The 24,386-nt window shown below is 37.5% G+C and overlaps 1 protein-coding gene across 1 annotated transcript in view; it reads right to left on the bottom strand.

Moving 5' to 3' along the window:
• Positions 1–24,386, bottom strand: part of CCDC15 (coiled-coil domain containing 15) — a 41,403-nt gene that overhangs the window by 10,591 nt on the left and 6,426 nt on the right. The window contains exons 4-10 of the mRNA XM_081113695.1: positions 23,665–23,853; positions 17,993–18,106; positions 14,092–14,211; positions 12,960–13,865; positions 11,721–11,840; positions 4,696–4,788; positions 3,473–3,576 (exon numbers count right to left, since the gene is read on the bottom strand). Coding sequence (XP_080969821.1) covers positions 3,473–3,576; positions 4,696–4,788; positions 11,721–11,840; positions 12,960–13,865; positions 14,092–14,211; positions 17,993–18,106; positions 23,665–23,853 — 1,646 coding nt within the window. The remainder of the gene's footprint in view (positions 1–3,472; positions 3,577–4,695; positions 4,789–11,720; positions 11,841–12,959; positions 13,866–14,091; positions 14,212–17,992; positions 18,107–23,664; positions 23,854–24,386) is intronic.

The following is a 24,386-nucleotide window of genomic DNA, read 5'->3' as shown; positions in this document are numbered from 1 at the left end:
GCTCTTAAAACTGCCTTCTCCTCATTGCCTCTTGGCCTTGGCTTATCTGAAAGGCTGTGTTACAGATCCAAAGAGGTTAGGTATTGGAGTCAAATAAATCTGGGGTAGAATCCCAGTTCTACCATTGCTAGGTAAGATCTTAGGCAAGTTACTTAACTTCTCTAGGGTTCATTTTTTTCATCTGTAAAAGGCAAAGAGTAAAATTTACCTCACAAGGTTACTGAAGTGAGGAAATGAACTAATGCCTCTAAAACACCCAACACTGTGCCTAGCACACTGTAAACACTCAGGGAACAGTAGTTACCACTACCCTGCAGGACTGTGTACCAACTAGAGAAAATTATGTAAAGTGCTTGACACATAGCAAGAACTTTATTGTAACAGGACTTTGTTTAAAATTTAATTTCACCTCTCATCTTCTAAGTGTATTACTTCAATGATCTCCTAATACATAGTTTCAGTCATCTTATCTGTTCCCCACCATGCCTCTATATGGCTCCTGTTTTCAAGATAAAATCCAAATTCCTTGCCAAGACATGCAAAGCTCTTTACGATCTTGTCTGTCCTTATTCCTTAAGGCTCACCTCTTGCCATTACATTAGGCCCAATCCCATCAATGTCAGAAGTATCACATTCTCTCAAGAGTCAATGCTTTTACAAAGCTACGCCTTTGCCTAGAATTCCCATGTATGCTTTTCCCCAATCCAATTACCATTTTCTCTCACACTACGGCTTCTAATTCCCCAAAACTCAGCTCAGGAAGTCTTCCCAGTCCTGCAAACCATACCCCCAATTTGGGGTTCAAAATACAGTCTCTGGGCTCTCCATAGTCTTGTAATTTTTTTCTTCTAATGATATTACAAACAATAGTTTATTTTACTTGAGGTTTTTATGAGAGAAATTAGTCTGTAATTTCTTTTTTATAAATGTCCTTGCTAGGTTGGTATTAAGGTTATAATGACCTCTGTAATTATTTGGGAAGCATTCCCTGTTTTCTATTCTCTGGGATAATTTATGTAAAACTGGGTATAACTTTTTCCCTTAAATATTTGGCAACTAAGATTTATTGAGCACATAGTATGTGCCAGGTTCTGTATTAAGCACATTTACGTGTTACCTCATTTAATGCTTACAGCAACATCAGAGGCATATACCATCATTACCCCTGGTTTACAGAGAAGAAACTAAGGCTCACAGAGGTAATGTCCCAGAGTCACACAGCTGGTGGGCAGCAGAGCAGGGACTTGAACACATCTCTCTCCATTTCTTAACCACATGCTACATTATCTTGTAATGCGTAATATATAGTGTTGTCATTACCTGTTCATTTATCTGCCTCCCAATTAGTCAGTAAGATCCCTGAAGAGTGGGATCATGTCTTTCATTTTTTGTAGCCCCGAAGTCTAGCTTCATGTCTACTAATTAATAGATGCTCAATAAATAGCTGCTAAATAAATTAATGAAAACAAATCATTTGATTCTTATTGCAACTGGGTAAGTAAAGCAGTGTTCATCGGTTCCTGTTTAGAAAGCTGATATATGTTTACTTTAGAATGCTGTTAAAGAAATCTTACCTTTCACAACAGCAAGGATGGACCTAGAGGTTATAATGCTAAGTGAAATAAGCCAGTCAGAGAAAGACAAATAACCATATAATTTCACTTAAATGTGGAATCTAATGAACAAAATAAATCAACAAGCAAAAATAGAAACAGACTAGCCCAGCTGATGTGGTTCAGTTGGTTTAGCAGCATCCCATGCACCAAGAGGTGACCGGTTCGATTCCCCGTCAGAGCATGTGCCCAGATTGTGGGCTCCATCCCAGTAGGGGGCATGCAGAAGGCAGCCAGCTGATGTTGATGTGTTTCATTGATGCTTCTATCTCTCTCCCTTTCCCTTCCACTCTCTATAAAAATCAATAAAAACATGTGTGCGTATTTTTTTTAAAGAAACAGACTCATAGATACAGAGAACAGACTGACAGCTCTCAGGGGGGTAGTTGGGTGGAAAAGGTGAAGGACCAGCAAACAAACAAACAAAAACACCTTATAAACAGTATAGGGATTACCAGAGGGAAAGGGGGTGGAGGAGGTAGACTGTAATGTAAAGAGGGGGATAAATGGGGATGAAGGAGACTAGACTGTGGGTGGTGAGAACACAATATAATATACAGATGATGTATCATAGAATTGTACACTTGAAACCTATTTAATTAACCAATGTAACCCCAATAAATTCAATTTTAAAAAAGCTCAATGAAAAGATGGACTAAAGACCTGAATAGGGACCTCAGCAGAGAAGATATACAGATGACAAATAAGTACAGTTGATCCTTAAACAACATGGGTTGGAAATACGTGGGTTCATTTATACTTGAATATTTTCCAATAAATCTACAGTTGGCCCTTTGGATCCCCCAGGTTTGCATGTGTGGACTCAACCACTGCAGATGGAAACAGTATTTCCAATCTATAGTCAGGAATCCGTGAATGCCAATGCCAATGCCATACCATAAATAAGGGACTTGAGCATCCACAGATTTTGGAATCCATAGGGGGGTCCTAGTACCAATCTCCCATAGATATGAGATGAGTGTAGTTAAGTTTTTGGGGAGTCAAAGCAATATGCAGATATCCAACTGTGAGGGGGAGTTGGTGCCCATAACCCCAACATAGTTCCAGGGTCAACTGTATATGAAAAGATGTTCCACATCATATGTCATTTCGGAATTGCAAATTAAAACAATGAGATACTATTAGATACTTAGAATGGCCCAAAGCCAAAACACTGAAAACACTAAATGCTGGCAAGGATGTGAAACAACAAGAATTCTCATTCACTGCTGGTGGAATGCAAAATGGTTTGGCTACTTTGAAAGAAAGCTTGGCAATTTCTATCCAAAGTAAACAAACTCTTACCATACAATCCAGCAAACGCACTCCTTGGTATTTACCCAAAGGAGTTAAAAATTTATGCCTACATAAAACCTGTATGTGAGTATTTATAGAAACTTTATTCATAATTGCCAAAGCTTGGAAGAAACCAAGATGTCCTTCAGTAGGTGAATGGATAAAAATAAACTGTGGTACATTCAGACACTATAATATTACTCAGCACTAAAAAGAAATGAGCTACCAGGCCATGAAAAGGCATTGGAAGAACCCGAATGTAAAATATGGATTATAATGCGTCCACGTAGGTTTATCAGTTATAACAAATGTACCACTGAGGTACAGGATGTTAACAGTAGAAGAGGCAGCGGTTAAGTGGGAACTCTTTGTACTTTCTGCTTACGTGTCACTGTTTAAAAACATAGCCCTTAATCACCTATTAATGCTTCCATCCAGATCAAAAATAGTTGTTCCCACTACGCTCAGAAGGCAAAACCACTACCTGATTACTTCTAAAACTTAGCTTCTAAAATCACCTTAACTAGTAATTTAAGGATCACAATGAGGATCAAAAAACTCACTTTTCAATTCTCTTCCTGCATTCTTTTTGCCTTTGTTGTTCTTTTACTTTTTCTCTTTCAATATCCATGAAAAGTCGCCTATATCTCAGGTACCGCTTTTGACGCTAAAGGAAGGAAGTTAAAATTGTTAAGATTCTGCTCTCAGAGGACTTTCCAAGGACGGAAATTATCTTTGTGCCTTAGACAAGAAAACGATATGATTTGGAAGCCACAAGGAACTAAGTCCTTAATTTCCTTCTGTTTACGGTGGCTCAGGATATCACATACAGCAAGACCTTTATATCTTCAAGCACATGGCCATTATATGTTACAGACAAGTCAGAGAAAGAAGCACTAATTTAGTTTTCCCTTAGTACAGTCCCTTGTCAATGGCACTTGAGGAAATGACTATACTTGGTATGATAAAATATATACTATATTTACTATAACCAAGTAGTAAGTACCATAGAAGCAGGGCCACAGAAAGAATGTGAGTTGTATTTCCTAACAGTAGTCACTAACTTTTCAAAATTAAAACCACACTCTAAGCCTAGCCTAATGTGGTGGGGAGCAGAGAAGGACTGAGGAATGTAAGAGCATCATACTTTTAAAGGGAACAGGTATAACAAAAGCAAGTGCTACTACGATGTGTGATACATTCATACCTCTGGGTTTATATATTCTCTTTTAAGGACATAGCTACTCAAATAGCAACAGTATACACACAGACATGTTTGTTAACCTTTTAGTAAAAACATTAAAAGTCTAATAGCAGTTCTCAATATTGAAGATATAGAACAATCACCAGTGACACTTTTTAAAAAATACAGATGCCCCAAACCTACCTTTTCAGATACCAAAAAATATATATATCTGAAAAAAGCTCCACATCTGATACTGGTGCATGGCCAGTGTTAAAAACTGTTGGTTTACACTAACTTTGGATTGAAAAGGGAGGAAAAAAGGAAGCCATAAATGAAAACTCTTCCTTTAAATAAGTTATTGTGGCAAATATCACTAATTGAAGAAATTCAGTAGGATAATATCTCTGATTTCACATCAAGGTACCCTAAATCCTAGGAGCTTAGAAGTTTAACATATTATAATAACTCAAGTAATTTCTTAGTCTTTATGAAATTTTTAGTATTAGCTCTTAATTATTAGGACACAACAAATTATTTCTAATTTCACATATATTGTTACAGTAGAAACACTAGTGTCCAAAAGCATTTATCATTACATACCTCTTTTTTGTCTTCTTCTTGATTTACTCCAAACTGAAGTCCTAGTGGAGTTTGGAATTCAGTGTTCCATCCTGATTGACATTTATCATAAACCTGTTAAAAAGTCCAGTCACACAAAGTGAAAAACTGCTAAAAGTTAGCCCCTTGCACACTTTGGATATTTCCATCTATTGATTCTTTTCTCCTGCAACCTTGAGCTCAATTGAATAAAAAACCAAATGCATATACATATATATATAAAAGAATAAAATTTAAAAAAGAATGAAAGGAAGCAGTTTCAGACTGAATTAACCAAATAAAAACAAGAAACCAAAGAAAAAGATTCAGACCCTAGCTGGTTTGGCTCGGTAGACAGAGCATTGGCCCATGGACTGAAGGGTCCTGGGTTCAATTCTAGTCAAGGGTATGTACCTGGGTTGCAGGCTCGATCCCCAGCCCTCGTTGGGGTGCTTGTGGGAGGCAACCATTAGATGTTTCTCTCTCTCTGTTTCTCCTCCTCCCTTCCACTGTCTCTAAAAATCAATGGAAAAATATCCTCAGGTGAGGATTAACAAAAAACCAAAAACAAAGAAAAAGATTCAAGTCAAAAACATGGATGAACTAATAACAAATCAAAATGCCCAGAATGAAAGTTCTTCTGATATAGTCACTTAATATCATTCTATCATGAGTGTGCTTGGGATTGAATCCAAGATATAAAACCAGCTCCCTTAATGTCTCAAATGTATAAGCATTTTCAATTATACAACTCTCTTAAGAATAAGAGACTGAAAATAACAAAACAACTGACAAAGAGGGAGAAGACTGGAGCTAATTTCTCCCACATTATCAAGAAGTCTTATAGCATCACTTGGTCTACTTACTTGGACATCATATGAGTCAAATTATGATCTCTAACTTTTAGAAATAAAAGCTTAAAATTACTTTTGTCTTTTTTTTTTAAATATATTTTATTGATTTTTTACAGAGAGGAAGGGAGAAGGATAGAGAGCTAGAAACATCGATGAAGGAGAAACATCAACCAGCTGCCTCCTGCACACACCCTACTGGGGATGTGCCCGCAACCAAGGTACATGCCCTTGACCGGAATCAAACCTGGGACCCTTGAGTCCGCAGGCTGACTCTCTATCCACTGAGCCAACCCAGTTAGGGCTACTTTTGTCTTTTTAGGTTAAAGATTATTTCTCTTTCAGGAAAGTTGCAGGATATAAGATCATTATACAAAAATCAATTATATTTCTATATACTTGCAATGAACTATCTGAAAACAAAATTAAGGGGGAAAATTTATTTATAATACCATCAAGAAATACTGAGAAATAAATTTTTAACAAAGAAAGTGTAAATTTTATACTCAGAAACTTACAAAACATTGCTGAAAGAAATTAAGATCTAAATGAATGGGAGGACACCTCATATTCATGGCTCGGAGGACTTAATGTTGTTGAGATAGCAGTAGTCCCCAAACTGATGGGCAGATTTAATGCAACCACCATCAAAATGTTAGTTAGATTATCTGTAGAAATTAACAAGATGATTCTTGAATTCATGCGAAAATGCAAGGGACCCAAAATATCTGAGATGATCCTGGAATAGAAGACAAAGTTGGAGGACTCACTCTTCCCAATTTCAAAACTTACTACAAAAGTAGAGTAATCAAAGATCGTGTGGTACCAGGATAAGGATAAATTATATAGATCAACAAAACAGAAATGACCTTTCAGAAATAAACCGTTATATTCACACTCAAATGACTTTTGACAAGAGTGCCAAGAGAATTCAATGGGTAAGAATAATCTTTTCAACAAATAGTGTTAGGATAACTGGATATCCACATGATAAAGAATAAAGTTAGACCCCTATCTAACACTACATACAAAAATTAACTCAAAGTGAATCATAGACCTAAATGTAAGAGACATAAAATTCTTACGGGAACATCAAAATCAAATGCCACAAAAGAAAAAATAAACTAGTCTTCATCAAAATTAAGACTTTTGTAGCTGCAAAGGAAACCATCCAGAAAGTAAAAAGACAACCCACAGAATGAGAAAAAAACATTTGTAAATCATATAACTAAAAAGGAACCTGTATGTAGAATATATTAAGAACTCACATAACTCAATAATCAAAAGACAAAAAACTCAATTACAAACCGGACAGAGAATCTAATAGTTTTCCAAAGAAGAAATACACGTGGCCAATAAGCACATGAAAAGATGCTCATCACTAACCATCAGGAAAATATAACAATGAGACACTACGTCACACCTATGAAGATAGCTATAATTTAAAAATGCAGGTAATAGCAAGTGCTGGTGAGAATGCAGAGAACTGGAACCCTCATATACTGCTGGTGGGAATAAACAGTAGTACAGCCACTTTGGAAACCAGTATGACAGTTCCTCAGAAAGCTAAGCATAAAGTGACATATGCCCTAGAAACTTCACTCCTATGTATATACCCAAGAGAAATGAAAACACATCTCAACAAAAAACTTGTACACAAATGTTCACAGCAGCATTATTCATAATAGCCAGGTAATGGAAACAATCCAAATGTCCACCAACTGATAAATGGATAAATAAAATGTGGTAAATGCATAAAATGTAATATTATCCAACTGTCAGGAATGAAGTAATGCTACATGCTACAAGACTGATAAACTTTTGAAAACACGATGTTCAGTGAAATAAACCAGTCACAAAGGGTCATATTTTACATGATTCCATTTATATGAAATGCCCAAAAAAGGCAAATAAATCTATAGAGGCAAAAAGTAGACTAGTAGTTGTCTAAGGCTGGGGGTAGAGGTGAGGGAAAAAGGTTATCATGGGTACAAGACTTTTCAGAGTGATGAAATTTTCTGAAATTGTTTGTACCACCTTTTAAATAAGCTATTAAACACAGAATTGTACAGTTTAAATAGGTGAATTGTAGAGTACAGTGGGGCCTTGACTTACGAGTTTAATTCGTTCCGAGACCAAGCTCGTTAAGGAGCTCGTTAACTCAAATTACTCTATCAACTCAATGCAAAAAATCAGCCAAGAGACAGCTGGTAGCTCAAAAAACTCGTTAGTCGGGACACTCGTAAGTCAAGGCCCCACTGTATGTAAATTACAGTAAATCCTCCTATTCACATATTCCTTATTTATGAATTCACCTATTTGCTGAAACTTATTTGAAATTCCAAAATCAATACTCACGGTGTTTTTGTGGGCATTTGCAGACATGCACAGAGCTGTGAAAAATTTGAGTCACCAGATGTGCACATTACCAGCTGAGGTTGAACTTTGATGCTGTAAACAAGTATCCTTTTCAAGGTATAATTAGTGCCAAGTTTTTTGCTTTTTTGTTGGTGATTTTGCTGTTTAAAATGGCCCCCAAGCACAGTGCTACAGTAGTAGCTAGTATTCCTAAGCATAAAAAGGCTATGATGTGTTTTATGGAGAATATACATGTATCAGATAAGCTTCATTCAGGCATAGGCCACAGTGCTATTAGCCCTGAGTTCAATGTTAATGAATCAACAATATACTATATTAAATAAGGGGTCTTTAAACAACAATTCATATACAACAAGGTAATGTATTGATCAGCTAACAAAAATGTGATCAGATGCTCCCAGGAACCTAACCTATATCTTCCCTAGGAGCAATGGTTCAGAATTCACTAATTTGGTGTTTGAGGCAACTATATAGAACATAGCTACCGTGAATGACAAGACTAGACTGTATATCTCAATAAGGCTATGATTTTTAAAGTGATTCATTTGTTTGTTATAGGTAATATAGGAAAATGAGAAATAGCAAAAGGCTTATGATGGTTCTCTCTGGAATTTTTGTGGAGTTTTTTCTTTCTGTTTGGATTTACTTTTGCTACAATAAAAATGAAATTATTTTCTGCTTTCAAAAAAGTAAGAAAAACTAGACTTCCAGCACTGGTAAAGGAGTAAGCCCATGACAGATTTCTCTCTCTCTCCTCTCTCTCTCTCTCTCTCTCTCTCTCTCTCTCTCCCCCTCCCTCCCTCCCTCTCTCTCTCTCATTGATTGTAAGAAAAATTGTCATCAGTGGGATCTGGGGAGTGTAGAGGGTGGGTATCCTGAAGGGGAGCGAACTAGAAAAGTGGATCCTTTATATCCGTGTATGAACTGGCACACATCCCAGAGTCACCCTGAGCTGTGTGTGCACAGGGGAGGACCTAGAGAAGGACAACGAAGGCTTTGAGAACTGAACTAACACTGAAGTCACTGTTCACAGAAGGCGAGAAACTACTGAGAGTCTGAACCCAGCCAGGTGATGCCTGCTGCAAACAAAAAGGATGAAACATTCTTTAGAGGATTTTGACAGAAACCAAAGTCTTATATAACATTCAAAATTGGACACGGAAGTAAAGGTAGCAAGAGAATCCAGAATATGGGTCCAAAGAGAGACAACTCTTCCTCTGAGATAGTAAGAAAAGGAAGAATGGCGAAAAATAAACGGCTGAGGCAGTTTTGTGTGATGGCTTCAATTTTCTTTATGAAAGCCAGAGAGTACTGGGAACAGCAAGAACTTTAAGAAGTGTTTAAGGATTAGAATTATCAGTGTAGGCTACGGGAGGGGCAGGCAAGAAAAATGCTAAGCAGTACTGGGGACCCTGGTAGTATGAATGTGGTTCAAATCTACATGAATAGTGTTTTCTTCCATGAGGCTCGATTATTTGGGAATCTAAAATGAAAAAGGACTGATCAGGGCTGAGGATTTTCAGGGCTGGATGGCGGAAGGACAAGAGGAGGCTGTGACTACAAAGCCACACCCTCCATTGAACAGTCAGGGTTGGGTACCCCACTTCTGTGCTCAGATAATGCCCTACGCCTTCTCTACAACTAGCCACGTTGCTTCATAACCATCTGCTTATGTTTCTCTCTCATCAATGTTTCTAACTCTCTATCTCTCTCCCCTCCTCTCTGTAAAAAATCAATAAAATATATTATTTAAAAAAAAAAGAATAAAACATGACAGCAAACCCTTAGGCCCGTGGCCGGCAAACTGCGGCTCACGAGCCACATGCGGCTCTTTGGCCCCTTGAGTGTGGCTCTTCCTAAGCCTTAGGAGAACCCTAATTAAGTTAATAACAATTTACCTACCTATATAGTTTAAGTTTAAAAAATGTGGCTCTCAAAAGAAATTTCAATCGTTATACTGTTGATATTTGGCTCTGTTGACTGATGAGTTTGCTGACCACTGCCTTAGGCCAACCTTATAGACCCAAACTAAAAATCCCAAAAGAGTGGCAGTTTAGTTCGGAAAACCTCAGCCCAAATCCTACTTTCTGCCTTTATGCCTCCTTTTCTTGTTGTGTAAGAACCAAGAGGAAATGCAGAAGAAACCAGAAGAAATGAAAAATGACATCACTGCACTAAAGAACTCAATAGAAAGCATCAACAGTAGACTAGAAGAAGTGGAGGACTGCATCAGTGAGCTATAAGACAAGGTAAGAAAAAATACCCAAGCAGAGCAGCATCTAGAAAAAAAACTTAAAAAACAGGAGGAGAGCCTAAGAGAACTTTGGGACAACATGAAACGAAACAACATCCGCATAATAGGGGTGCCAGAAGGAGAGGAAACTGAGCAAGGAATAGAAAACCTGTTTGACAGAAAAATTTCCTGATATCGGGAAGAAAAAACTCACACAAGTCCAAGAAGCTCACACAGTCCCAAACAAGATGAACCCCAAAAGACTGACACCAAAACACATTATAATTAAATTGGCAAACACCAACGACAAAGTTAGAATCTTAAAGACAGAAAGGATCTCCCATCAGAATATCGACTGATTTCTCAACAGAAACAAATCAGGCCAGAAGGGAATGGAATGAAATACACAAAATCATACAAAGCAATGGTCTGAATCTAAGAATACTGTACCCCACAAGGCTATCAATCAAAATTGAGGGATAAATTAGGAGCTTCACAGACAAAAAAGGACTAAGGGAGTTTATTACCACCAAACCAGCAATGCAAGAAACGCTAAAGCAGTGGTTCTCAACCTTCCTAATGCCATGACCTTTTAATACAGTTCCTCATGTTGTGGTGACCCCCAACCATAAAATTATTTTCTTTGCTACTTCATAACTGTAATCTTGCTACTGTTATGAATCGTAATGTAAATATCTGATATGCAGAATGTATTTTCACTGCTACAAATTGAACAAAATTAAAGCATAGTGATTAATCACAAAAACAATATGTAATTATATATGTGTTTTCTGATGGTCTTAGGCGACCCCTGTGAAAGAGTCGTTGGACCCCCAAAGGGGTCGCGACCCACAGGTTGAGAACCACTGTGCTTAAAGGGTCTCCTGTAAAAAGAACTAGGAAGGGAAGAAAGAACACAGGCATAAAGAATAAATATGGTGGCAAATAAGTACCTATCAATAATCACTTTAAATGTAAATGGATTAAGTGCCCCAATCAAAAGACACCGGGTAGCTGAGTGGATAAGAAAACATGACCCATATATCTGCTGTCCCCAGGAAACCCACTTCAGAACAAAGGACTCAGACTAATGGTGAAGGATGGAAAAAGAATTTTCAGGTGAATGGAAATAAAAGTAAATTGTCCAGCCCTAGCTGGTGTTGCTCAGTGGGTAGAGCATCAGCCCGTGGACTGAAGAGTCCCGGGTTTGATTCTGATCCAGGGCACATACCTCGTCACAAGTTCAATCTCTGGCTCTAGTCAGAGCACGTGTAGGAGGCAACCAATCCATGTGGCTCACTCACATAATGTTTCTCTATCTCTCCTCCTCCCTTCCATTCTCTCTAAAAATCAATGAAAAAATATCCTCAGGTGAAGATTAACAACAAAAAGAAGAATCTGGACATGGTTTATCAGCCTTCTGAATCACAGAACTGATCTGACTGATATTGCTCGTTAGACCAGGCACCTTTGCACCTGACTCTATTCTTCACATTACCAGTTGTTGAGAATGTCTAAAACCCAGCACTTTATTTCCCATTTATCTCTTTCTTATTCTGCTCTACCTGATCTCTGATGCACGCCTGGTCCTGGACGTTAGGAGTCGGAGACTGACAGCCTGCCAGAGAAAAGCCATGTCTCTCTCTCTCATTTATAACAGAATATGGCTCCTTGAAGCGGACTTTCTAAAAGAAAAAAAAAATACAAACTTTAAATAGTTCAGTAGGAGTAATATGATAGCAATAACATTCTGAGCTTTATTGTGAACTTTATGGTAATTTTTAAATTCAGGATACATTGGAATAAAAGAGAAAACCATACTTTTTGTCCGTTCTAGCTGAGAACAATTTTTGCAAGCTCCAAACTAACCCTAAACAACTCAGTTCCTGCTGGTCTCTTTCCCTTTTATGTCCGACCATGTCCCTGATGGAGGCCTGATTTTGATGGACATCCAAAGAAAATACCTCTCTCCCTCTCCTACCTATCCAAATTGATGCTGGCTGCTTTAACTTGCTTTCTAAAACAGAACAAACACAAAACAGCAATTGTGCAGTTAGAAAGACATGTTAACCAATAGTACTTTAGGCTATAGTGAGAATTCTGGAGTTGAGGTCAGAGAATAACTGGACATCTTATGGAATAAAAAAAACCACTATATTCCACATTAGCCCAGCCACACCCCTAAGTAATTCCTGTCAATCTCTTACTTCTTCCTTTTGGTCTAACTGATCTCTAGTAGAGGGCTGGCCTTGTAATCTGGTAAAAGATACTACTGGACACTTGTGGGCCACTCCTTCGCCCATCTTTAGCTGTCAAAGCAGATTATGGCTTCCAGAAATAGTTTCCCTAATAAAGATTTTATTTAAAGTAATTGTCCAGCCCTAGCTGGTTTGGGTCAGTGGTAATCAGCCTGTGGTCTGAAGGGTCCCGGATTTGATTCCAGTCAAGGGCACATGTCCGGGTTGTGGGCTTCTGTGGGGGGCATGCAGGAGGCCACCAACCGATGATTCTTTCTCATCATTGATGTTTCTCTCTCTCTCTCTCCCTCTCCCTTCCTCTCTGAAATCAATAAAAAATATATATTTTATTTTATAAAAACGGTAAATTGTCCAGACAGGGGTAACATGCTGCTGATATTACTTTAAGACTTAATGAGAACTCCAGAGCTTTTAGAAATCAACCAGGATATTATCTTTTCCAACTATGAATCTCCAAATTAGTTGCAATCTAGTCCCTGCAAATCCCACTCCAAACCTTAAGTAGCTTATTTCTTCTTGCTTTATCTCCTTCCCACTCCATTTTACCTGATATCTGGGTAGAAAATCCTGGTCCTGACATTTGCATCGAGTATTCTGTTCATTGGAGAAAACATGCTGATCTCTGGTGAGAACACAGTGCTCTCTGGGAAGAAAATGCTGGTGTTGAAATTTGAGTATGCTATTCTGGTCGTTAGCAAGAATATGCTGGTCTTTGGGTATAAAATGTTGGTTTGGACATTTGGGCATAAAATCCTGGTCCTGATATTTGGGTTGAATATCCTGGTCTTTGGGGAAAGCATGCTGATCTTTGCATAGAATATGTTGGTCTGGACATTTGGGTATAAAATCCTGGTCCTGATATTTGGGTTGAATATCCTGGTCTTTGGGGAAAACATGCTGATCTTTGCGTTTAATATGTTGGTCTGGACATTTGGGTATAAAATCCTGGTCCTGATATTTGGGTTGAATATCCTGGTCTTTGGGGAAAATATGCTGGTCTTTGCGTAGAATACGTTGGTCCTGACATTTGAGTAGAATATTCTGGTCATTGGGTAGAATGTTCTGGTCTTTGGGTAGAAAAGCCTGATTTGGGGATAAAAAATCATGGACTTCCAACATATTTCCATGTTCTAGTTCAATACTCTGGGCTTCCAGCATCAGACTCTGAGGTTCTAGCTTAACAACCTGGACTTTAAGTTCAATGGCCTGGGCTTTGGGTTCAACAGCTTGGCCTTCGATAGGCTGGCCTGCCAGCTCAACAGCCTGGGAATGTGGCTCAATATCCTGGGCTTCCAGCTCAACACTCTGCACTCCTGTTAGATCACCCTGGGACTCCAGCAGATCATCTTGGGTTTCTGAAAGATAATCCTGCGTTTCTGGCAGAATATCCTGTAACTCATTTTGCTGTTCCTCTTCTATTACAGCATATAATGGAGTTTTGAATTGTATTTTCTAAAAGTGAACATAAACATCAAATATAGGTTTTCCAGAGACTCTTAAAATAATCTTAAAAGGATATGGTAGTCAAACAAATTATTAGAATAAAATGTGAAATTATAGACTTTGCTCCACGTAACCTAAATCTATAATCCCAAACCAGTACAACAGAACTGGCATTCCTCGTGTAAGTCATTTTAGTTTAATTTCTATTAAACTAACTCCTTTCACTCTGCTTTACCTGAACTCTGCTGAAAGCTTTGTTCTCTTCAGAAAAGAAACCCTGTTGGTTCTTCCAAAACAATTTTTCATTCCCTTTCTTGTCTATCGTAATCGATGAAGATTCCTCAGAGTCAGGTTCCTAAAGAACACACAAACAAAAATGAAAAAATTATGTCTATATAAAAATTTTAAAAATCCAAATATATCTATTACAGGAAGAAACAATGTGACTGAAATAACATCCTAGGCTTTACCACACTACTAATACAATTTTAGTAGGTTAGTATAGTCAAATATTAAAAAAATAGGACATTACAAAATAAGTGCAAAAATGTACACTCAAAACTATAAAATACTGTTGAAATGAATTAAAGAAGATCTAAACAGATTTCATCTTCATGGATCTCCAAAGACAATATTGTAAAGACAACATTAAACTCTTACACTTACTGGTACAGTCAACTAATTTTCAAGAAATGTCAAGACAATTAAATAGAGAAAGAATAATTTTTCAGCCCTGGCCGGTTTGGCTCAGTGGACAGAGTGTCGGCCTGCGGACTCAAAGGTCCCAGGTTCGATTCCGGTCAAGGGCATGTACCTTGGTTGTGGGCACATCCCCAGTGGGGAGTGTGCAGGAGGCGGCTGATCGATGTTTCTCTCTCATCGATGTTTCTAACTCTCTATCCCTCTCCCTTCCTCTCTGTAAAAAATCAATAAAATATATTAAAAAAAAAAAAAGAATAATTTTTCAACAAATGGTGTTGGGACAAGTAGATATCCATATGCAAAAGAATTACGTTAGAACACTTCCTCACACCACACATAGAGATTAACTCACAATGGATCATAGACCTAAATGTAATAGCTAAGACTATAAAATTATTAGAAGAGCATATAGAAGGAAATATTCAGGACCTCTGATTAAACAATGGCTTATTAGATACCACACCAAAAGCACAGGCAACAACAACAGCAAAAAAACTAGATCAATTAGACACACCAAAATAAAAAATTCTGTGTTGCAAATGATAGCATTAAGACAGTGAAATGGCCCTGACGGGTTTGGCTCAGTGGATAGAGGGTTGGCCTGCGGACTCAAGGGTCCCAGGTTCGATTCTGGTCAAGGGCGTGTGCCTTGGTTGCGGGCATATCCCCAGTGGGAAGTGTGCAGGAGGCTGATCGATGTTTCTCTCTCATCGATGTTTCTAACTCTCTATTCCTCTCCCTTCCTCTCTGTAAAAATCAATAAAATATATTAAAAAAAAAAAAAAAAAAGAAAGTGATATGACAACTCACAGAATGGGAGAAAATACTTGCAAATCATGTATCTAATTTGTATTGGGAATATATAAAGAACTCTTACAACTTAATAATAGGACAAATAATCCAATTAAGAAACAGTATCACACTGGCATTTTCTCCACAAGAAATACATAAATGGGCAATAAACACATAAAAAGATGCCAGTAACAATTTCAGAAAGCTTATGATTTTTGTCTTGGTGACCTGACAGCAGGCAAGCAAGTATATCTTCTACTTAAAGCTCCAGGTCTGGAACAACAATAACAACCAGACAGATTCTAATGTCAGTAAAAATAAATCTAACAAGGAAATGAAACCAGAATTCAAATAGATGGTTCTCCTTTCTGACTGGAAGATTTCCACTTCAGATAACTGAGAGGGTAGAAAACTTCAGACCTGAGGGAAAGATTATATACTTGAAATAAGTGATAAGAAAAACTTCACAAATTTCTTAATCACTCTCAATTATATGCAGTAGATTTGTTTCTGATGTTACACCTGAAAAATACACATGAATTCTCTGAAATCAAGCAGCAGCCTGAATTCATCATCATTGTCATCATCATCATCATAACGTATTACACTTAAATGGCATCTCTGACGTATCAACTGGCTTATGCAAGGATTTTATCTCAGGCTTCATCCTCCTTCCTTCTACTGGATAATTATCTCAGTCAGACCTGTGAATAGTACTCTTTGTGGGGAAAAACAATTGAGCAGTTTGAACATGTTCCACACCATATAAAATATCAATCTCTAGCATCAAATAACGCCTTTACTCTGGTTTATTAGAATGTGTCCAATCGCCTCTTTCTAACAGTACCCTGGAGTCAGTCCAAATCTAGAGTAGGTATGGAAAGTGTCAAGATACCAAGCCACTGAGAAGAATTCAGGCACAAAAGAAACTCTACCTTGAGTCTCAATACGGCAATGCTCTTTAGGAAAAGGTAACCAGTATGAATGCAACTAGATGGAATGCCATATATGGATACACACCGCTGCCCACTTGTATTTTGATATTTAAGTATAAATTTCTTAACACTGGGACGGAAGACAGTATAGTTTAGTATTCTACCAACTGCAAACATATAAGTGACAAGTGTTTTTGACTGTTGAGATACTTAAGAAAAAAATACAAAAATAAAATATATATGTATAATCTAGGAAAATATAAAAGAATACTAATTAGGAAGCAAAACTGAGGAAGAACTAAATAAAACAGTCTATGGTAGCACAAAAAAAAAGTAAAAAAGCCTAATGGTCCATTTTTCTAGATGCTGCCTACCAAAACTTGAAATTAGTCCCAAAATTATGTAAACAAAGGCAAGTAAAGGAGTTTAGCATCCAAATATGTGAACACTGAAATAAGTAGGCACCAAAACAGTGTTATTTTACAAGTATAGCCTTAAATATCCTTTTCAGTTTAGCTCCGCATTTGGGTTCCAATTATTCACTCTTATGTTATCTGTTGAATCAAAACAATTTCTTTCTTTTTAAAAAATAACAGTATTTTTTTCCTAATTAGAAAGCAAAATATATACATTATAGAAAACATTTTAAGTAAAGAAAACCAAGAGAAGAAAATAAAAATCACCTGTAATACAACTACTCAGAAATGATCAGTATTAACTTCTTGATCCACTTCTTTCTAGGCTTTTGTCTATGCACACAGCATTCTCTCCCCATCTCTTTATTTTACTTTATTTTTTTTCATAGCACTTACTGTTAGAAATTATATTCTATATAGAATATAATAGATATCTCTTTATTATATGCCTCCCCACAGCACAGAAGCTTTGTCCATCTTTTCACCTGCTTCTAACACAGGGGTGGGCAAACTTTTTGACTCGAGGGCCACAATGGGTTCTTAAACTGGATCGGAGGGCCGGAACAAAAGCATGGATGGAGTGTTTGTGTGAACTAATATAAATTCAAAGTAAACATCATTACATAAAAGGGTACGGTTTATTTTTTTTTAGTTTTATTCATTTCAAACGGGCCGTAGTTTGCCCACGGCTGTTCTAACACAATGTCTTGGCATTTGTAGATGTCCCATAAATATTTGTTGAAAGACTTTTTAAAATTGAGATTATGCCGAAACCAGTTTGGCTCAGTGGGTAGAGCGTCGGCCTGTGGACTGAAAGGTCCCAGGTTCGATTCCGGTCAAGGGCATGTACCTGGGTTGCGGGCATATCCCCAGTAGGAGATGTGCAGGAGGCAGCTGATTGATGTTTCTCTCTCATCGATGTTTCTCTCTATCTCTCTCCCTTCCACTCTGTAAAAAATCAATAAAACATATTTTTAAAAAAATCATTAAAAATAAATAAATAAATAAATAAAATTGAGATTCTATTGTATATAACTTTGTATTCTACTTTTTTCACTAACCTTTACCTCACAGACACTTTCCCTTGTCTTCAGATGTTCTCTGAAATCATGATAGTTTTTAGAATGGCTATATATAGGTGTATCATAATTTTTTAACCATTCCCTGCTATTGGATATTTAAGGTTATTTCCAATTATTTTACAGGTGTAAATAATGTTGAAATTAGATATAAATAAATCTTTATCTATATTTTTATCACTATTAAAAAAATTTATTAGAAGTTAATTTACCTGTTGGGCAGGACAGCTTTTCCTTGTATCATGTGGAAACACTGTTGCATATTTTTGACTCATAGTTTTAAAGGATGCCAGCTGGTGACGTGCCTGTTTCATGGTTTTCCTAAGCTGTCAGGGAAAAGGGGAAAAAAAGCAAACAAATGTCTTAATACCAAATTCACTAAAGTGTTCCAACAAGAACACAGGCCCCTATTATTAAGAAATGCGAGACCTAAGACAAGAGGATTACTTATAAAGGAGACTGTGACTGTTGACAATGTTTTTACATTATTTTTATTAAGAGACTGCATTTCATAACTTGTTTTAAGTGCTCAAATTTTTTTAAATAAGGTATGTTTTATACTCTGTACACAAAAATATCAGAACCTAAAAGTTTGAATTATTACACTAGAAATTATTGAACAGACTTATTACCTTCTGGTCCTTGCATGCCTAATTACCTTTTATCACTCCTTGCTAGATGTCTCTAATTCCTAATCCTCCTAAAATCCTTTTATCCTATTTACATGAACCCTTCTTCACCCCTACAGTTGAAGAATGTAGTTATTTACAGTATTTTCTCAAATCTCCCTTCTTCCATGAAGCCTTCCTAAGTTACCTGAGGACACAAACTCCAACATCTCAACAGAACCAATTAGTTTTAAATACTCTAAGTAACAGCTGATAATGAGTATTAATACCAAGTATGCTGACTTTGAGTTCATTCCTAATCTCTACCTACTAATTTCAGTAAGCATCTATTTTTAATTCTTTTTCAGAGAAGCAGCCTACTCTATATTTCACAAATCTGTACAGAATGTTCCTTAAAGGAAAATACAGAAATGAACAAAGTTCCTTTTATTTAGGCTGAGCACTCTATATCATATGGGAGAAAAGCATATCCCTGTGGCACGCAGTGAAATTATGGCAAAGCAGGGACCAGTTCTAACCCAACCAGTGAAAGTTTAATGAGATTAGTTCTCCCTTGGAAGGAAAATCATGACTCTGATTTATAGATATCTATCTATATAAAACCCTAGACTGAATGGTGTAACCACCGGCAGAACGACCAGTTGTTATAATGTGCACTGACCACGAGGGGGCAGATGCTCAATGCCGGAGCTGCTCCCAGCCCGCAGGCCCCAACTGGCTGCGGCAGTGGGGGGCGGGGCTGGCAAATGGGCGGCACCAGGCCAGCCAAGGCGGGTTAGTGGAGGCCCCCGATTGCCTCGTTGGTCACCCCACAGATTGGCCCTGATTGCCGGCCAGGCCTAGGGACCCTACCCATGCACAGATTTCGTGCACCGGGCCTCTAGTAAATAGTAAATACTGTTGTGATTTTTACTAATAGTGAAGTAGGAATAAAAAACAACCAGCCCATTTTCCTTACAGCATATATCACCTCTGTTTTGTTCTTGCTTCTAGAATGTCTATACCTCTAACCAGAGAAATCTGCTTGAAACAGCACTCTTTATTCGACTAGGAAGGAGATTTCTACATTTGGTTAGCACAGAGTAGCTAAAGGGATCACAACAGTTACTTAAAATGCAAAAAGAGGTATATGTGCAGTTGAGGTTATAAAAAAATACAAAGCCATGATTATGTCTCCTTTTAAAAACATATTTTTTATTGATTTTATGAGAAAGGAAGGGAGAGGGATAAAGAGGTAGAAACATCGATGAGAAAGAAACATCGATCGTCTGCCTCTGCATGTTCCCCTGGGAATTGAGCCTGAAACCCGGGCATGTGCCCTGACCAGGAATTGAACCGGCAACCCCTTGGTTCATGGGTCAATGATCAGCCACTGAGCCACACCAGCTGGTGAATATGCCTCCTTTTACTCATTGCCCAGTAGGATGCATGTTATTGCCCCACACAATGTAACAGATTTAAATGAGGATACATAATTTTCATTTCCCATTGAGTTTAAAACTCAATTAGAGTCACAGATTGATTTTAGTCCCATAAGCAGGAATTTCAAGTGGCCAAAGCAGTTGGAATATATATTATATTCATTCTTTTGCTCTGTCATTATCTAAACCCTTCATCAAACCGCAACCCAAAGGCCCTTTCAATGACCTGCTATGAGGACTGAACAATGGCTACCCAAAGATATCTGGTCCCAATACCTGAAACTTTTAAATGTTTCTTTATAAGGAAAAAGTGCCTTTGCAGATGTGATTAAGTTAAAGATCTTCAGATGAGGAAATAATACTGGATTATCCAGATGGGCTCTAAATGCTATCATACATCCTATATAATAAAGAGCTAATATGCTAATGGTCGTGATGCCCTCATGCCCTAACAACCGTTCAGCAGGAGGCTGCCTGCGCGCCAGGGCAGAGCTGCCGTGTTGCTCCAGAGACAGGGTGGCAGCAGGGAGGTGCCCGGAGGAGGCGGGACCATCCCGTGGTGGGGAGGGCAGGGGTGAGAGCCCGTAGTGCCCCCTTCACCAGTCCTTTGCCACCCACTGCTTGCACTCAGCACGCCTGCTGCCCACCTGCCAGGGGAAGGAGTGCAGTGCGCGTGCCACCAGGAAGCAGCACTCGAAACTCCACAGTAGGCGCAGGCTTCCACACTCTCCTCTGGCGCCATGATGGGGCGGAGCCGCCGTGTTGCTCTGGAGATGGGACCAGCCCAAGGTGACTCGGGGGACTGAGGGCGGGGCTTGAAGTGGATAGAGAAGGCCAGATGGGTTGGGGGCGGGGCCAGGCACACTCAAGCTCTGGGTGGAGAGGTTAGGGTGTCAAGGCGGAGCAGTGGATGGGTGGGCGGGGCCACGCAATTTCGCATGCCAGGTCACTAGTATCCTTATAAGAGATAGAGGAAGATTTGACCCATAGGAGAGAAGGTGATGTGAAGACAGAGGCAGAGATTGGTATGATGTGGCCACAAGCAAAGGAATGCCAGCAGACATCAAAAGCTAGTAGAATCAAGGAATGTAAAAATCCAAAAGGAGAAAAATGATAGCTATAATCAAATACTTGATGTGTTCTTAGAGCTCACCATGGTATTTTATCCTCTATAACTTGAGAGTACAAAACTAGACCCAGAGTAAAAATTATAGATTTTCACTCAATATATTGAAAAAATATTTGTAATTATTTCAAACCTTATAATAATTAAAGTCTAAAAAGTGAGTTGATCAACAGTGGCAATGTTCTAGCAGAAATTAGAGGGCCATATGTATACTTGAAACACTATAAAAAGAATTCCTTAGAGAGAGAAAGGTTAGACTAGATAATGTCTTTTCTTCTCTAACATTTAATGTAAAATGTAAATAAATTCAAATATATTAGAAACTTCAAACACATATAGAAGTAGACAGAATACTATACCTCTTGGCCAATCTGGTTTTATTTATAACCCCCTACTTCACCTCACCCTTACATTATTTTGAAATACATCCCAGATGTCAAACTATCAAACTATTTCATCCTTAAATCACAAGAAAATTGAAAAGTACACTTACATTCAGAAAGAGAATTACAACACTATTTACTCAACCAGTTCTAGATAAACTAAAGGCGGCTGTGCTTGAACAGTCTCACTGTCTAGCTCTTAGTGACATCTAGTGGATAAGAACTGCAACAGAAATAGTAAACTTTAAAAAGTATTGTCATGGTGTTGTGTGGACAAAAGTTTATAGGCTTAAAGTAGTTTTCAGCGGTCGCCAACCTTTCGGACCTCGCGGACCACTGGTTGGTGACCGCTGGTTTAAATCACTGAACATTTAGTAGTTCATCTTTTAAGAAAAAAACATACTATAAAAACTTTTAAAATTTTTGAAACTTTTAAGGCTTCTCATAACTTGATTTCCTCCTACCTAACCTCATTTTCTGTTTTTTCCTCTATAAACTAGCATTAGAAAGGTTCTATCACTTACTCCAAATACATCAAGCTTAATACATATTCCAGACTTTTAACTGTCCCTCCTATCTCAAAATTCTCTTGAATTTACTAATTCAATTCAGCTTAACAATTCAAAATATACAGCTCAATTCCACCTCTTCCAGGAATTCTTCCCTAACTATTCCTTTGGAATTTAAATTTTTTTCAACTGCTAAAACACAACTTTATCACCAAATACAGCAAGTATCTCTATATTAATATCTACTAAATTGGGGGTCTATTAGCTTTGTATGTCTACTTGTAAATATAAACCCACAAAGGGTCCTATTTCACATTTTATTAGTATCCCTACAATGTTGAACAAACAGTACATCTGGTGGACTGATCTATTTATGTTTTATAAAGATGAAGTAAAATTCTTACTTCAGTGGGATTTATAGCTACAAGGACCACAAAAGCAAGGACTGTGTCCGTCTTAATCAATTTTCTATCCCTTTTACTGTATGCAGTGCCTGGCTCAATAAATATTTGCCCAACAAATTATTCATAATCTTAATAAAAGAAAACAAAAATGATTATAAAAATGATGACTACAAACAGAACAAAGACAAGAAAAAGCTGTAGTTTTGGATAAAGAAAAAAAATGTTTTTAAATATTTCAACATAACATGTGCTTATAAAGCTTTCCCTATTTATACTAATAGCACAATTGGATTTGCTTCATACTGTGATCAAACACGTTAGCCGTTACACAACTTTTATTTTCACAAAATCATCATTTTCCATATTTTGCTTTCCTCTCCGTATCCCTAGGAATACAATTTTTAAATGGTAAGATGAAGATAATTCCCACAGCAGACCTGAAATATATGATATCAACTGGACAAAAGCTCAAGCATACTACGAATAGAGTTGACTGGATGGCATCAAGTGATTCAAGTGAACGGATCTACTGATGGTGGTTAATTTTAAAATATCAGGTATATAAAATGAATCACTAAATAAAAGTTACAGGTAAAAAAAACCTCTGAATGTGTTAATTAAGACTTTCCTATAATATTACTTGACTTTTAGAATTATTTATTATGAGAATCGGATTAAACGACAAAAAAAATTAACAAACGAAACCCCCCACGCATGTAGTAACCTTTTTGCAACAGAGGTTAGGATCACCCTGCCCATATGCTACAAACTGAGACAGAGGAAAGGAGAGAGAAAAAAACATTGATTTGTTGTTCTACTTATTTATGCATTCGCTGATTGATTCTTGTATGTTCTCTACTGGGGTTTAAACCCGCAAAATTGGTGTATTAGATGACGCTCTAACCAACTGAGCTACCTGGCCAAAGCTCTTTCTAATAACTTTTGAACTTTAACACTTTGGCACCTTATATAAGATGATTCTAAATCGGGTGGGCAAACTTTTTGACTCGAGGGACACAATGGGTTCTTAAACTGGACCGGAGGGCCGGAACAAAAGCATGGATGGAGTGTTTGTGTGAACTAATATAAATTCAAAGTAAACATCATTACGTAAAAGGGTACGGTCTTTTTTTTTTTTTTTTTTTTTTAGTTTTATTCATTTCAAATGGGCCGGATCCGGCCACAGGCCGTAGTTTGCCCACGGCTGTTCTAAATTGTGTTACCAAAAACAAATATAATATTTTTTAACATATATTAAAATAAACATCATCCCACTATTTCCCACTTTATAAAGATTTTTAAAAAGGTGAGAAAAAGTAAAGTTGAATGTGATACCTCCTAATCTCTACTTCATATCCTAATATGTCATACATCTAAAAAAAATTGTAGATATAAAATAAATATGTACTTACAGCCAGGGCGTGTTGTATTAATTGATTCTGATTCTCTCTGTCTTGTATTCCATCATCAAGCTTTTGGGAAGAAGGTGACCAAACACTTCCAATAGCAGCATTCAAAGTCTTTGGAAAAATCATTGTTCTTCTAGAAGTTAAGTGTTCTAGATCTGAAGGCAGCATACCTACAGTGTCTTCTTTTTCTGCCTATACAAAGGAAGAAAGAATGACATGATTCTAGTGAGATTCCACCCCAACCCAGTACAAATAATGTCTATAAGCAGCCCAAAAGATTTAAAATTGGTGCCAGGGGGAGGTAGCAGAAATCTGGCAAAACACATTTACCAGGCACTTACTATGTGCTAATAATTTACATTATCTCATCTAATTCTCACAACAGTCTTATGAGACAAGTATTATATCCCCACTTTATAGGTGAAGAAACTACAGTCCAGAGAAGTTGTCATTAGCCCAAAGTTCACATTGCTAAAAAAAAAAAAACATAAGCCAGGTCAGCATCATGGAAAAGTGAGAAGACCCCTTTGCATATCCCCTTGCATCTACAGCAAGTTAAACATCTATACCATCATATCCCATGATCAACTGGGATTCATTCCAGGGGTGCAAGGATGGTTCAACAGCCGCAAATTAATCAATGTGATATACCACATTAACAAAATGAAGGATAAAAATCACATAATTCTGCCCTAACCGGTTTGGCTCAGTGGACAGAGCATCGG

The sequence above is a fragment of the Myotis nattereri genome (genome assembly GCF_964212035.1).
Source record: "Myotis nattereri genome assembly, chromosome: 19".
Lineage (NCBI taxonomy): Eukaryota > Metazoa > Chordata > Mammalia > Chiroptera > Vespertilionidae > Myotis > Myotis nattereri.
This window is presented reverse-complemented; position numbering and strand designations above follow the sequence as displayed.